Genomic DNA, 16,534 nt, shown 5'->3' with positions numbered 1-16,534 from the left:
ATGATATCCCAAGGCTATTCTTCTGAAGGGGACAATTAAAGAAAATTTTTACGTGAGTGTGAACGCTTTTCAAAATGAAACCGCTCTTATGTAAATTCAGGGGCTTGGTTATGATAATGAGGCAGGGAATCATGACTAGGACGTGTACCATAATAATAATAAGTTGACATCGGATGAGAGCTTACAAGTGCCTTCTACCCACCACCCTTACATTGAGCGGAGAGTTTCATACCCCTGTATGAAAGCTCTGTTACATTGTACCTTATTTTAACGGCAATAACAACATTCTTTTGTTTTCTTCTTGTAATCTCTTTATTGGCTGAGGATCGCGTCTTGTGGATGTAAACATTTTGTGTACGTGTTATTTTCTTCAATTGTATCAAGGGCATTGTTTTAAAATAATCACCGATGCTGAACATCAACCTCTGTTCTGTTGTTTTCCCCGGGAAATAAGCAATCGTTGTAGTGTTTGTTGACATGCTCCATATACTATAAAATATCATCTTCTCCATGTTTCTTGCTTCATCAACAATATGTCATCCTCGTCTTACAATCTACGTTGTCTCTTCTGCTGTTGTTATGCGTGCCATGATCTGGTGCACTACTGCTCAACTGAAATTTACAAGCTATTTCATCCATCCGAGAGATTGTAAGTTATCATTTTTCTTAAAATTGATATTTATTTCTTGAACGACATTTGCATCATGTGTTTGTGTTGTGCCTACTAAGTTAAAGGGTCTGAATTGTCATTGTACATTGTTGAGGGTTGTTTTGATTTCACTATGACCCTATAGGTTAGTGAGAATATATCATTTATCTTTTCACTGATTGTTATGTTGAGCAGATTATGCACATCTATCAGATTATGCAGATTATCAGGTAGTGAAAAAAAATAATGGAATGTTGACTTAAATATGTAAATTTTGATTGATTTGTTAACGTGCGACATGGAACTGCTTTTATTATTTGATCAGCACAAAAGACGTAAGAAAGGACACATCGATTATAAATAATTACTCTCTGGGAAGAACCTTTCAGGAGAATACAATTGTGCTTTCATTTTATAAAAAATGCATGAAATGATTATTTTCTTGTCATGATTTTTTGTTATAAAAAACAAATGTATTACAGATTAAAAAAATCTAGAATTCTATGTTGCTAGCCCGTCATTAATTTGCATAATCCGACAAATCTGTTTTGAAATATGATCATTATGTCCTTATAAGGATGCGTACATTTGCATAGTCATCAAAAATGAGGATTATTAATATTTCTATCAAGTAATTTTTATGACATTGATAGAGAATAGGAAATTAATCATTTTATTACTATAGTATTGAGGTTTTAATAATGAGGTGTATGTCAGTCATCAAAGTCTCAGTAATATTCCTCCGATGTACACAACTCCAATCCTCGCTAGGCAACCAATCGATATCCTATGAAGACCTCATAACGGGTCTATGTATTTCCTTAATTAGTCGCATTTAAGCACATGTGATGGTAAACTATTATGTTTCTGAATTTTTGTTTTCGGCTCACATGTGTCTTGTAATGTACGCAAGGTTCCCATGCTTGTAATGGAGAATATGTTGCCTCACTTTAAGTATCTGATCGTTGCTGCTATTAGCGAGATGTTACATTCGGAAAATCATTTGTACTTATGGATTCAAAATGCCATTATCGAGAGAACCTCTTTAGAAGTAATTTTTTTTTTCTAAAATTTTGCTGACGATCTGAAGCCAATGAGAACTCATATCCATTTGGTCTGATGGTGTGTGCCATGCATAAGTTCTTTCATTGCAGTGTTTTATGGTTTCGGCTGTATACTCTCAAATTAATTATCTTCAAGACCAGATCCCCTTCTGTATCAGAAGAGTCTTCCTGTGGCTATATTATGTAGAATCTCTTGAAGATCTTTAATTGTGATATTTTCTGGTTTCCGTGATACTCTCAAATTAATCATCTTGAAGGCCAGATGAAATAGTGGAATACAGGGAACATTGAAAATGCAAATTGTGCAGATTATAGATCAAAACCACTGTAAACAGCAATGGTTTAACTCGTATTTAGTTATAGTATACAGCCAGTTATCAATCAGGGGAAGTACAGCGAGTTTGGTCTAGTCATAAACACTACAATATTATAGGGTCTATCACTCTATGGTCTAGTTGGGAATTTGTTTTCAAAGGTGAAATGTTCTACTGTTTCTTGCTTCAACTCCCCTGTTTTATTATGTGTTTGTCTCTCAAGTACTGTATTTTAAAACGTAATAATTCCAATGTGAGCTGCACACCAACAACTAGTAATGCACTTTATTATATACATGTATATATATTGCACTTCATCAAAATGCATAGACTGAAGTATTTCTCATAGGATTTGTGTATGATTACATTACATTACATGCAGTATAACCTATATACAGGTCTATTAAGTTATAATAAAGTGCATATCAAATATTAAAAATCTCTAGCCCACATGAATTCTCATATTACCAGTATATATTTACTAGTATTATGCATATGTTTTTATCGTCAACAAAAACACTTTACTGTACAGCCATGATAACATTGTTATTGAGAATTCTAGGGGTGATACTTAAATTACTGTCAATAAGGAAATAAATTAACAGCAGTGTCTGTCTGTCCATCCGTCCGGTCGTCCATATCATATAAAATAAGTGAAAAATTGCATTATCAAACTTTGAGTCATTTTAAAGCGTGGTGGTCGTCATGCAGCGTGTGTTTGAGTTTTATGTAAATAAACAATGTATTTTACACGCGTTGTATACAACGCTATGAGTCCCATATCAAACAGGATGCGACACGATGGCTGCCGCCCTTTAACAATTTTCGGGACGAGAATAAAATAAAATAAAATAAATAAATAATTTAACAGATGTCTTTCACCGTAGAATGTTCAGCCTCAAAAATTATTTGTTTTGAATTTAAATTAGATTAGGAATTTGTATATAAAGTGTGTGGAGATGATAGTTACTGTACTGTATTGTATTGTATTGGAACATCATCTGTATAGTATCTGTTGTGTTGTGTTTTTTTCCAATATACATTTAGTTATATCAGCAATTGAAACCCCAAAATTGACAGTTGCCCGTCCCTGTGGGCTGTCTAGAACCACAGGCAAATCTTCCTGGTTGGGTCATAAATTATAAGACTTAACATTAGACAGATGGCATTTATCTTATTTTAATGCGTCTTGTATATCTGCTGTCAGTTTTTAAGTAGTACTCAAAGTGCACTTGAAAAGAGTTTCTTGATATTAAAAAAAAAAAAAAAGGTATAAACTAATCAACCATTTCAGTTTATCCCCAATTACTGAAATGTCTTGCTTCTCATGGGCTCTATCTCTTCAAACTACTTCCATGTCGTATTGCCTTTATTAGTAACACACAGGCTTACATAAACGACACAGGTGTGTTATAAAGGAAGTCATTATTTTAATGGTTTCTTATATTAGACATTTTTTGTTTTATGTGGCTTTCCTTAGAGATGTGCTTCTGAAGAGGAAATTGTGTATGTCATTCTTGTTATCCAAACCATCTATGTCTTCTGGTTGCTTGACGTGTTAGTGGAGCAGTACATTTATAATATACTTGATTCCCAGAAATTCAGTAAATAGACAAGCCTATGAGCCTCTCATCCATATCCATCGTTTGCATGTCACGACAGCAGTCCTTCATCACTGGAGGGCAAGACAAGTTCTGAAGACGTATCAGTATTTTTTCATCTGTTATACACGATGTCTTCATTGACAGGGTGGGTTTGAAAAAACATATAATTTAATCTCTCCAGTAAAGGAATGCTGCCATAGTGCTTTCACTTGTAACAACGTGTAATTCATTACTGTATACCTGATTTCTACACCGTATAAGAGCATCATAGCTAGAAGGTACAACTTATGTCTTTCTTGACATCATTATTTTGGAAAAAGCCATTTTTGCATGCCAATCAGTAACAGTCATGGATTCTCTAACTCGGCCTGCCTACCAGGTTGTTTATCTACCATGTTAAATTACCGTAAATGATCTTATTCAGATGTGCCAGACATTCCAATATTTTATTAATGCATCGAATCATTTAATTTTTCATTTTTGTATGTATGTTTATTTTTTCACAACACAATAAAAAATTAGAAAGATACAAATCCATTGCAGCCCAGGTAATTGAAGCTCCCAACACTAGCAATTACAGACTACCCAACCATCTAATTACATTCGAGCAATGCAAAATGTTCACGTTTTTATTTTCCTGATTTTTCATGTGTTCGTGAAATTTGTGACATTAATACCGTACATTCTACAGTATTTTAATCAGTAGTGTTAATAATAATGGAGAATGTGCTGTCTGTGTCTATTCGTAATAACTGTGTAACATCAAGGTAGAGTACATGTACATGTACATATGTATACTCTCTTTCTATTTACTTACAATTTGGCTTTCTACACGACTGTTGAATAATAAAGGCCCCCCCAGTAAGGAAATGTTCTCACAGTGCGTTGATGCAGACAGTCAGTGACTTAGTCCATGACAAGGGGGTAATCATGTTGGAAAATAAAATAAAATATTCTTATTTTAAAATTAATCTAACTTGTATATTACTCCAAAAAATATGAAAAGATTGAGCTTTAATAGTCTAATATTGTTTTTTTTTAGTTTTATCACTGTCCAATTTATTTAATATATATTTTTAAATCTTGCTTGTTTTTATTGCATTGTGAAAATCCATATGTGTGTAGTTAATAGTCCTGACTGTTTGTTGGTTTAAATTTGTGCATGTTAAATATTTAATTTGCATAATTTCATGTTTCTCTGTTATCTCAAGAACTATGCACTCAATAAATTTCACTAAACTTAAGTACATATTAAGTACATAGGTGTTTTGGGAAATCTACTAACTTTATTAGTAGTTTTAGTGGTGAAATGTGTGCATAATAATCATCTACTTTACATAATAATTAGCCAAGTTAACTTTACTGTGATTCTTGTTGATAAAAGTGATTGAAAGTTCTTTTTCCCATTTGAGATCTTATTCTTCAGGCAGTGTTATATAAATAACTAGTATTTTTATTTTTATTTTTTCAAAATATTTCTTAAAAATCTGGTGATGTGCCTCCAACATGCTGCGCTCATGCTGACATCAGTTCATTGCATGTAATAAATAATAAAGAGTCACGAATAATCAAAACATGCACACAACTAATGTAATTTTACATTAATCCACCCATATAAAGTTTACAAGTGCGAAATTAATAAAACAATGTGAATAACACTATGCAATGTGAGTGCAGTATTTAAGATCACCTTGGACTGCCCCACCTAAACAAAGAAACTATGTCTGCTATACACATTGTTTTAGTTATCCCATAGCTCCAAAGAAAATGTCACTTTTCTCAATAAATACTCATTCTCTCAGTAATTCCTCTGTTAATCAAGTCGCATGTGTAATTTACATTCACATGAGTGTTTGGCATACTACGTAATGATTTTCATTCCTTGCACAGTCTTCATCAAGCCTGCTTGTTTTGCTTTCTCATATTAATCGAATTCTGGCTGGGCTGAAGTTTGCAAAATAGGGACTTGGAGTAGAAATTTATTCTGCTTACAGAACCAATCAAATTAAGAACTAATACAAAATACAACGTCTGTTAAGTGTAGATCATGCATGTAATTCCTAATTACTTACCTACGTGTATGCTATTAGTGTTCTGCTGTGTATTACAATTAAACTATTTCCAGTTGTATATAAATATTTATTGAATTATGAAGACGGTTTTTCGTTAGATTCATAAATATTTCAGAATATCAGCTTGTAATTCATAAGATTCATAAAACAGTGTGTGAGTCATCATGAGCACTTACATTTAGTCATTCAGATTGTGAATTGCTTTTATATGTACCTTGTTCAGTGTGCATATAATGTATTCAGTTTTTTTTATAGTGATGTGTGGATTGATTGAGACTATTTATTTAATTCATTTTAAGGTTTTGTTTTTCTGTCAGGACTGGATGTAACTGGTCAAAACAAGGCATGGCTGGTCTGTACTTGTTGTAACTTGTCAAAACAAGGCATGACTGGTCTGAACTGGTTGTAACTTGTCAAAACAAGGCATGGCTGGTCTGAACTGGTTGTAACTTGTCAAAACAAGGCATGGCTGGTCTGAACTGGTTGTAACTTGTCAAAATAAGGCATGCCTGGTCAGAACTTAGTGTAGCTGATCAAACTTGTAGGCATGGCTATTCCTGGCTGTAAGTGGTCAAAACTAGTTGTCGATCAAACATGTCATGGCTGGTCTTATCAGAATGTATCTGGTTAAACCTTGCCATGTCTCATCAAATTTGAGTAAAAACTGGTTACTGTTGGTCAGAATTAGATATCAAATCTAATCAATCAGATAATAATTTTTTTTATTAAAACACTATTTACTAATTGAGTTTGTTTGTTTTATTCTAGACTCCACCAGAGTGCCAAGGCAGCTGGTGATGCAGACTACCCAGCTTACGGGGTAACTGGACCCAGTACAAAGTCTTCTACAGTTACTGTAAGTAATGATGAACTTTCCAATTTCTGATAAAATCTGGAAAAAACAAATTAAGATAAACCTTTCTCAAATGTCAGTGGAGACTGGAGACTGACTGACTTGTGGGTCTGTGAAGTCTCGTGGCGTGATAAGTGTTTTAATATCCTCTGATTGAGACCTGGCTGAAAGGGTCTCAAAGTAATTCATATCAGTCATTGGAGACTATGTGTTCAATTAGGTGATCCAGAGTTATTTCTACAGCGTTTTTTTTCTCTGAATTGATTCCCCACATGACAGGAAAGTAGACTTACTCTTTGCTGTAACTGAAAATGAAATAATTAATTTGGACTTTGATAATAAGGTTGTTATACTAGTGTACGAAAGGAGAATTCACAATGGGTCATGGTTAGTGTTGCAGACTCGTTTACGATTGTATTGCATTATCGTGATGAATAGCTGTAATTGTGATGTCTAGTCACGTTGTCACTGTGTAATATGGGCTATGTTTACCAATTGCCGCTGTTACAGTGTAGGACATTGCATCAATCTACCAGTCTTTGCCTACACAGGTAGTGTTGTGGGGTTAGAATGTAATGGTTGTCTACAACAATTTGTTATTAATAATATTTCCAAAGACTAATTTTCTTTGTGTTTCCTATGTGAAGTTTTTTCTCAGTATTTTTGCTATTTAGATTTCTTGCATGAATTCAAACACTTGTTGACCTAAACACTTTTGGCTCTTGTTGACCTAATCAGTTCTTGACCCTTGTTGACCTAAACACTTCTTGACACTTGTTGACCTAAACACTTTTTATCCTTGTTTACCAAAACACGACTTGACCCTTGTTGACATAAACACTTGTTGACATAAATACTTGGCCCTTGTTGACCTAAACACTTTTGGCCCTCGTTGACCTAAACAATACTTGACCCTTGTTGACCTAAACACTTGTTGACAAAACTTTTGGCTCTTGTTGACCTATACACTACTTGGCCCTTGACCTAAACACTTTTGGCCCTTGTTGACAAACACTGTACACTTGTTAACCTAAACACTTGTTGACATAAACACTTTTGGCCCTTGTTGATCTAAACACTACTTGACCCTTGTTGACCTAAACACTTGTCGACATAAACACTTTTGGCCCTTGTTGACCTAAACATTTCTTGACCCTTGTTGACCTAAACACTTGTTGACAAAACTTTTGGCTCTTGTTGACCTATACACTACTTGGCCCTTGACCTAAACACTTTTGGCCCTTGTTGACAAACACTGTACACTTGTTAACCTAAACACTTGTTGACATAAACACTTTTGGCCCTTGTTGATCTAAACACTACTTGACCCTTGTTGACCTAAACACTTTTGGCCCTTGTTGACCTAAACATTTCTTGACCCTTGTTGACCTAAACACTTCTTGACAAAACTTTTGGCTCTTGTTGACCTATACACTACTTGGCCCTTGACCTAAACACTTTTGGCCCTTGTTGACAAACACTGTACACTTGTTAACCTAAACACTTGTTGACATAAACACTTTTCGCCCTTGTTGATCTAAACACTACTTGACCCTTGTTGACCTAAACACTTGTCGACATAAACACTTTTGGCCCTTGTTGACCTAAACATTTCTTGACCCTTGTTGACCTAAACACTTCTTGACCCTTGTTGACCTAAACACTTCTTGACCCTTGTTGACAAACACTGTAGACTTGTTGACCTAAACACTTGTTGACCTAACACTTGGTGACCTATACACTTCTTGACCCTTGTTGACCCACCCTTCTGGCTACTTTCCTGTTTATACATGTATCTTCGTCAGGGTTTGCCATTACCACATAAATACATGCTGAGCACGGTTATAACCAAAAAGTGAAAAATGCCAGTCTGAAATAAAATTGAAATCAATAATAACACTCTGTAGTATGTACCCACAGACTCGCTGTCTATTTTTTATTGATTATTAATTGCCATTTTGTAAATTAAAGATTAATTTTCAACAAATGTTGACAGGTTTGTTAAAATTGATCTGTCCTCTGTCAAGTGACATTTATTTACCTGTTTAAAATGAGCATGTCTAAAATGACATGTAGACAGGTGACTGGCTTAAAACATGAAGCTTTGTATTAATATTAATAACACTGTAGTGTTGTGTAGTTAGTCCCCGTTCAGGCGTAGCCTGAAAGGCAACTATTATATCTTATTTCTGGTTTCCTTTCGTCCATCCCCCTTTATGTCTTCAACGTTTTCTCGGGAATCCTGCAGCAGATATCAATGAAACTTGGCAGGTTGATGAACAAGTCTCTGAACAAGTCATAGTTTGAAATGCACTTGTGTGTGGAAGTTTTCAGTTATTAGTACAATACTAGATTAAGGGAAATCACTTTATGATGAGTTGTACCTACATAGAGTACCCGGTACATATTAATGCAATTGTTTTGCAGATGTTCCATGTATTATTTTAACATGAGTATTTTATAATTAACTGACAGAGACAGTAACATTCATGTCTTGTTTTTGCTGCACCTTGCATTATAAACAGAATTTAATCATGCACTGATTCACTGTCAACTATCATTACAGCATTTCCAATCAAATTAATTTAAAACCAGTCCTTTCTTCTCTTGTTCTCCAAAACATGAATTTGAAACAGTCAAGATCGTGACCTTTCATGACCTACATGTATGTGACCTTTCATGCCCTGTATTGATTGTTCCTAACTCTGATGCGATCTTTGTTCAGCTAAAAATCAATAATCTCAGTATTGATGTTTGCTGATGTATATCCAAAAATTGGCCACCCAAAAAAATGTACATTTCTCGTCTCTTTACACATCTTATTTTTTTTATAAAGTTTCATGAAAACCATGAATTTTATGACTATTTTGTAAAAATTTTGGTCTAAGCTGTTATCATATTGTACATTGTAAATTGTATAAATACAGGACCACACCCTCAATCGTTTCAAGAATATTCTTCTAAACTTTCTAACTGTTCAATAACATTTCCTAGCATAATGTTTAATTTGTTATTTTCATTTTACAGAATGGAGACAGAAAACTTGCACAAAGTGCCCAAATGTATCATTATCAACACCAAAAACAGCAAATGATTGCAATGGAAAAGTGAGTACTCAGTACCTAGTGTTTTAATTTCTTTAAAATTAAGTTTATTCATTCCTTCACCGTGAATAGTTGTTTCTATAATTTCTTCAGCTTGAATATCAAAGTTTGGTACATATTCAATCATGTATGTTGAACATTCATCATAACTTCCTATTAAAATGGTACAATGCAACAGAGGGGATGAAAACATATGAAAAATGTTGAATTTTTGGTTTTGAATTGTTAAAAACAATTAGTGTGACTTCTAATACAGATTTAACGATACTTGTTTTAATAAGACAATACATATATAATTAATGAATACTTTATTTTCACCAAAAATTTCAGAAAATGTGTTGAAAGTTGTGATTGCAGTTACTCTATTAGTGATAGATTTTACAAAGGTTTTAAAAGATGAAGAAATGTTAGTGTGTAATATGAAATGAAGATCTCAATTTGATCTTGCACGAATTGCCTGATGATCACAAAATTGTTGACAAACATAAATTTCTAGAAATACTAATTAAGTCAGTCTGTGAAATAACTGGTTAGTGTTCATTTCACACTGGTTTAGCTGGTGTCCTTTCTTATTTGCTAAATGTGTATTGCATAATTTTTAAGTCTCTGTGGTAGAAATTCACATAAAAAAAAATATTCAGGATACGGTGACATTCAATGTCCGGAACTGCCACCTGGCACAAAAATATAATAAAACCCTGCCAGGCATTTCACTGCATTCAGTGATGCCATTGGGTAGAACTACACTTCAAATTGGTGTGTAAGCAGAATTGTATCTTCAATCACCATACTTGGACATCTGAATTGTATATTTTTATTTTATAAATCTTTCAGCTCACAGCTCACATATACAATATATGTAGAGGAGTAATTTTATAGTCATACATATTTATTTAACGATTTCTTCTTCTTACTTATGTTCACCAATGTTTTGTATCTTGAGACTGCATTTCTTTTGATTAATGCCAAACAGACATGCACACGGTTTATTTAACGCATCAATTTGTTTTATTGTCACAGCCGAGCAAACGGTGAAATGAAACAAGACAATTCTGACGATGATTCTGAAGAAGAGAATGAAGAAGGAGACTATACTGTATATGAATGCCCTGGACTTGCACCGGTAAGTTGTTTCCAGCTCTTGTCATTGCAGTTACTGTTGGCATCACAACTACTGATGATGTCATCACTATTGATACCACAACTACTGATGATGTCATCATTGATACCACAGCTTGTACGCTAATTGTAGTCACATTTTGATCGTTTCTTTTATTTTTACAGGCCGGTGAAATGACCGTCAAGAATCCACTGTTCAACGATGACCATGACCCTTCATCACCGCCACCAACCAAAGATGGAGATAATTAAACCGTTGCTATGACAGCACGAGATGCAACTATGGAGATAAAATATAATATATATATATATATTTATTTATAGTTTTTTTAGAGAATTGTGGAAAATCATGAACAGTTACAAATTGTGAGATAAAAAAGTTCAAGTCATTATTGTCATCAGTACACATGAAATGGATATGGATTATTCTTTTATTTATATTATTGTTTTTATTTGATGAATATATGATTGAAGTTCATCATGACTATAATGGATTGGCCCAAAGAGCTGTGGATGGCTTGGTGTAAAATTCTCAACTGCCAACTATTCGGAACACATGTAAGCCTGTCAAACAATCCAAGCCATTGCTTGAAAACATTGATATCTTTCAACAAAAATTCTTTTTCAATCTGTCCCTCTCTAAAATGAGTCACAATACTACTTACAGTCCAAGTTTACTTGTTTTTTTTTCTGTCAGCTGATATTTAAAATCACAAACAAAATAAGTCTTTGTGTTATTTTGCATAAAGTCGTGTTTCAAATGTATTTTGTGAAAAATCAAAACTAATAAACACTTTTGTTAATAATACATTGACAAAGTTTTATTATAATTTTAACTGAAATAATTTTAAAACTTAGACATGGTGACCATTTTTCAAGTGCAATATATTTTAGCCAGCAATCCAAGTTCATGTGTACTGATTGAATGATGACTTCCTGTCGTGACATGTTTGTCGCATGACTTAAACTTCTGACAGACGCAAGTTGTTGTACATGTGTACTATTAAAAGGAGTGATGCCCCCACTCGTGTATGTAGTGTTACAAAAATTGGATGGCCAAATTATTGACCTTTGAATATTGCATTGTGGGGAGATTAATAACAGGTAGCAACATTTCTCTAAAAATCTTGAAAAAATTTCAACAAAAAATAAACGAAGAAAAAAAAAACAATTCAGGTGTTTTAACTTTTTAGTTTAATTTGTGTAACATTAATTAATAGTTTTATTTAAATTTTAATTTGAGCTGAAGCACCAGTGGGGAAAGGTATTCGTATACCTCAAGTCGGTGGCTGTATGTACTTAAGCTTTCATGAGAAAATTGCGTTTAAGTAATTCCAACATTATCCAATCTGCCAGGTAATTTCCTGTCATGAGCAAGATGAAAACTCTGTGGACATTGGCGCTCAGTTTTGTCCCGATTTTAAAATATCTGAAGTGTTTGATGGGCCTAAATACCCATGATGCACTGCGACATCCAACTATTTTGGAGTTGTCTTTTTATGGCAAGAATTCTCAGCTGTGAGGATAATGTACAAGGCGGTAACATAGTGAATGCCCCTCCCTCCTTTCTACCCTCACTCAACACCTCACACTTGTCTAGAATCAATCTATAGACAATTTTTGTGACTGAAGATTCTGTAACCTTTGCACCTCTGACATCTGGAGTTTGTTTTAATTTGCTGCAAAGGCAATTTCTACTAAATTCAGTCCCTTGAGAGCAGTCTGCATTGATAGATCTGAAATTGGCTTCCATTATCGATCTGTTCATCACTTGAGGGCAGTGTTTGCATAACCGGCAGCCATTTTTGGCTCATCACTTTAAGATGAAAATTGACTGTGATGTCATATATTATCAATCTTATAATTCCTTGGATTTCAGGAATAAAAAAAATGTAATATTGTTGTGCATTTGGTAGTTTTGCATGTGTAGTCATCATATTCTGTTACTGTGCTTGTATATTACACAGTGCAGTGTAGTGCAGCGATTCAATTAATTCTGCCAAATTTTTATAGAAAATATAAGAAAATAAAAATACTATACGAGGTATTTACATAGTTAACTTTTCAGTATACCAGTCATTTTATTTACACTTTAAGTTTTGTCTCTATGACAACACAAACCACCACCCTGTGACCTTCCTGAATCCTGTAGGTCAGACAACTGTGTGGATTCAATGAACAAGATTTATGTGACCTCTAAACTTTCTGGCTGCATCCCACAATGCACTTCTCTTTAATTTAACCTTTCACCGCCATTGACAATGTTGTTTTTTTCGTCATTTTATCGTGGCAGTTGTTAACAAAGATCTTCAAAACCTGTACACAATGTTGTCTCAATTTGGCCGAAAATTAGTTCTAAAGTTTGAAACCATTACTGGAAAAGTTGCTGAAAAAAGTATATATCTGACTGTGAAAGTTTTGTCTGGTGGAATTTGTTTAGTCACTTGTCATCGTAAATCTTGATTACTCGCTTACTGTGAGGACAGCAAGTTTTTATTTTACAAAGAATCCACACAGCCGTGAGAGAAAATAAAAATTAATACTTTGAGATGCCTAGTTATTGCAAATGAAAACATTTTTAATAGTGATATTCTAACAACGTGTTTTATTTTGGGGATGATTTGTCTTTGTAAATTTGGTTTATGTTTTGTTGTCACTCGTATTTCTTTTGTTAGTTTTGATTTGTGCTGTATTTTTAGATTTTAATTAATTATTACATTCTTGTGTCTTACTGTTTTAAAAATCTGTTCACTCTTGCTGAAGGATATGACTAGATTTGTATAAATTAACAATGAATACATTTGCATAAATTATCACCAATTTGCATAATTGTAATGATAATGCATCCAAGTCATATTCTTGAGTTTTTTGGTTTGAAATAAGATTATTTAGTCTGGACTATCCATCCAATTTGTTCTTTGTCATTCATTGTTACTATAGCAACGACACTTATCTGAGAAAATTTACGTGATGTTGTAGTTGAGAGTTATGAATATTAATGTAAATAGTGAATTATGATAAATTGTTTTTGCAGTGATACATTGTAAATAGTTGTACAATCCATCAACCTCTTTAAGTAATTTAAGCCCACCCCTTCATGCTGCTGCTGTCAGTGTAGTTTTAAACAAGTATGAGCACTGCAGTGTCCTACTGAAATATTGACTAAATAAGGCTCCTTAGCTAAGCCCAAATTGTGAGTAATTAAGGCTCCTTAGCTCAACCTGAGTTGTGAGATCCACAATGCAGCTGAGAGTGCAAATTTTACATATTCAAAAAGAAGTAATCGACTTTAAAATCTTGACAATTCCAACTTTTCTTACTTTAGATCTCTGTATCTAATAATGGGCGTCCTTTATTCTAATATTCTAGTTGAACTCAGAGGGCTCTGTTCACTGGTGGATAGATGCCCTTGGCAGTATGGGGTATTTGTTTTTTAATTGGAAAGACAGCAGCATGACATTACTGTATTAATTAATCCCTGCTTAAAATGGCGTATATTCAGTGTATATAGAATGATATTATGGCATGCGGTCTGTTTTAAATTTGGATCTGTAATGTTGTAGATTTTGTTATTGTTTATCCACCTCAAATGCTGTGTTTCTCAGTATTCATTCAAAAAGGAAGACAGTCAAATAATACAAAGCTTGCGCTTGCATTCGTAACAAACTACCAATATTAATATTATTAATATCAAAATAGACGCATTGTTTTGCTGTTTACTAGTGGTATGAAGTCTTGGTACACATTGCATTTCTGTTGGAAGTGTGCCCTCTATGTTTAGTATTTATTTAGTTCGGATCAGGTGACTTCATAGTGTGATGCATTGTGTATATGCAAGACTTTTTGCCTTGACACATTGTTGCCATGGCAGTTGGGTAATCTGATGTGTTTGAATTTCATGTTGCTGTATCATATTAATGCCATGGGTTAATTTTGGATAATGCTGCCATGACAACTGTCTACTGAGAACATCCCTGCCCCTTTAAACTTGTAATATTCTGTGTATGGGTTAATAAAGTAATGTAATGCTATAGTTTGAAATTCGTTTGTCATTTCTTCTAAAAGCCAGTTTATCAAGCAACACGCACGTTGCCCCATGAATTGCCTGGATGCATAGGGCTGGGAATTGCCACTGGTGGCGCTGTACAGTTTTGAAATCATTAGTGGCTCGCAAAGGTAGAGTTGCATTATAAAGACTGAGTCACTTGTTAAATCTGCTGACCAGTTTAGTCTGACAGAAAGCGTATACAGTCTTCTAGTAACCACAATAGACAGGGTGGAAGTCAAGGCTAAAAATATGTGCTTGCGACAGTTCATAAATATTCATGAGATATTTCTATGCCATAACCACAGTCAGCTGGCGCACACGTGATAATAAAATAAATACGATATTTACTATATGGGGGCCGCCATCTTGAATGACGCATAAAACCATAGACCCTCCAATAGACTACTGGAGGGTCTATGATAAAACTAAGTAATTTAGTTTTATGCGTCATTCAAGATGGCGGCCCCCATATAGTAAATATCGTATTTATTTTATTATCACGTGTGCGCCAGCTGACTGTGGCCATAACCATTAGCTTATTGCATATGCATGCTTCACGTTGTTCTTATGACTGGCAAAGTCGGGACTTCTTTCTTGTTTTACAAAAATATATAATTAATTGTCAATTTAGCCTTTTTAACTAGCGTGAGCGGTCAGGTTAGTTTTTGCGATCATGCTAAAAGGACTAAAAGAACACTTAATTATTTCTTTTTGTAAAACAAAAAAGAAGTCACAACTTTGCCAGTCTAGTTGTTGTGTATTCTGCAATGCATGCAGGACAGTGTTGTTGTATAGTTGGTACCAAGTGTTCGTCCATTTGGGAAGGGTAATGCCCTTTTAAAGGGCATGTAGGTCAATTTCTCAGTGTTGTTGATGTTGACAAATTTGCGCCAAGTCTAAAGATTTACATCCATGGTCTGCGCCTTTCACGCAGTGCGTAAGATCTCGTAGTGAAGGGAAATATCATCTATTGGGAAATCAAATTGGTTGAGACTAAGTCATGAATCAAATTCAATAATTACAGTGCTAAGAATTCACTATTTGGAATCTGTTTCGGGTGACCAACAACTGTATGTATGTATGGTATATATTTGATGACACTTACATGGTGGTGCTAGGAAAGATAGCAATACTATACCAAAACTTTTGAATAGTTGTAATGCTTGGAATTTTCATTTGGTGTTTAATATAGCTTCATCACCCTCAAAGAAGTGTCAACTAAAAACAAATATAAATCGCACACACAGCCTAAAATTTTGAATAAAGAGTTTTTTTTAACAACACATCAATAGCTTTCAATATTGCGCAAAAGAAACTCGTTGTTTCTCTGCTAAATTCACAGGGAGCCCAGGAACTATGATCAACTGTACGCACTCCCTATGAGCGCGGGGGGGGGGGTATCGGCTGGTATCTAGTGTAAGAAATAGACAAGGGATGAAGGCTCCAGCCAGCTCACATTTTTTAAACTCGAAAAAACAGACGAAAAAAATAAAAAATAAAATCTAAAAAAAATACCAGGTTGAAGAATATTAGTTGCTCCTTCAAATTTCGCCATTACCGATTTCTGCAGAATAAATCAAGAAAACTACAGAAATGTACTTCATTTAGGAATTCCTAACAGTTTGCCCGAACGCACGGCACAGTTGGAGGCGTGGCCTGTTCAGCATTTGTCAACAACCAATCACAAGACTGGTTACGAACCACATC

General features: G+C 34.3%; 1 protein-coding gene across 2 annotated transcripts in view; it reads left to right on the top strand.

The window, feature by feature from the left end:
• The window catches only part of LOC100375894 (neural proliferation differentiation and control protein 1-like), an 89,244-nt gene extending 77,848 nt beyond the window's left edge, over positions 1–11,396 (top strand). For both annotated transcript variants that reach the window (XM_085492425.1, XM_085492426.1), the window contains exons 5-8: positions 6,472–6,559; positions 9,584–9,663; positions 10,681–10,783; positions 10,945–11,396. In XM_085492425.1, the coding sequence (XP_085348551.1) occupies positions 6,472–6,559; positions 9,584–9,663; positions 10,681–10,783; positions 10,945–11,031 (358 nt within the window). In that variant the 3' untranslated portion in view covers positions 11,032–11,396. The remainder of the gene's footprint in view (positions 1–6,471; positions 6,560–9,583; positions 9,664–10,680; positions 10,784–10,944) is intronic.
• The last annotated feature ends 5,138 nt before the right edge of the window (positions 11,397–16,534 follow it).

The sequence above is a fragment of the Saccoglossus kowalevskii genome, chromosome 17 (genome assembly GCF_978046115.1).
Source record: "Saccoglossus kowalevskii chromosome 17, keSacKowa6.1, whole genome shotgun sequence".
Lineage (NCBI taxonomy): Eukaryota > Metazoa > Hemichordata > Enteropneusta > Harrimaniidae > Saccoglossus > Saccoglossus kowalevskii.
The sequence above is the reverse complement of the archived record's forward strand: the minus strand, read 5'-3'. Positions and strand labels throughout refer to the sequence as shown.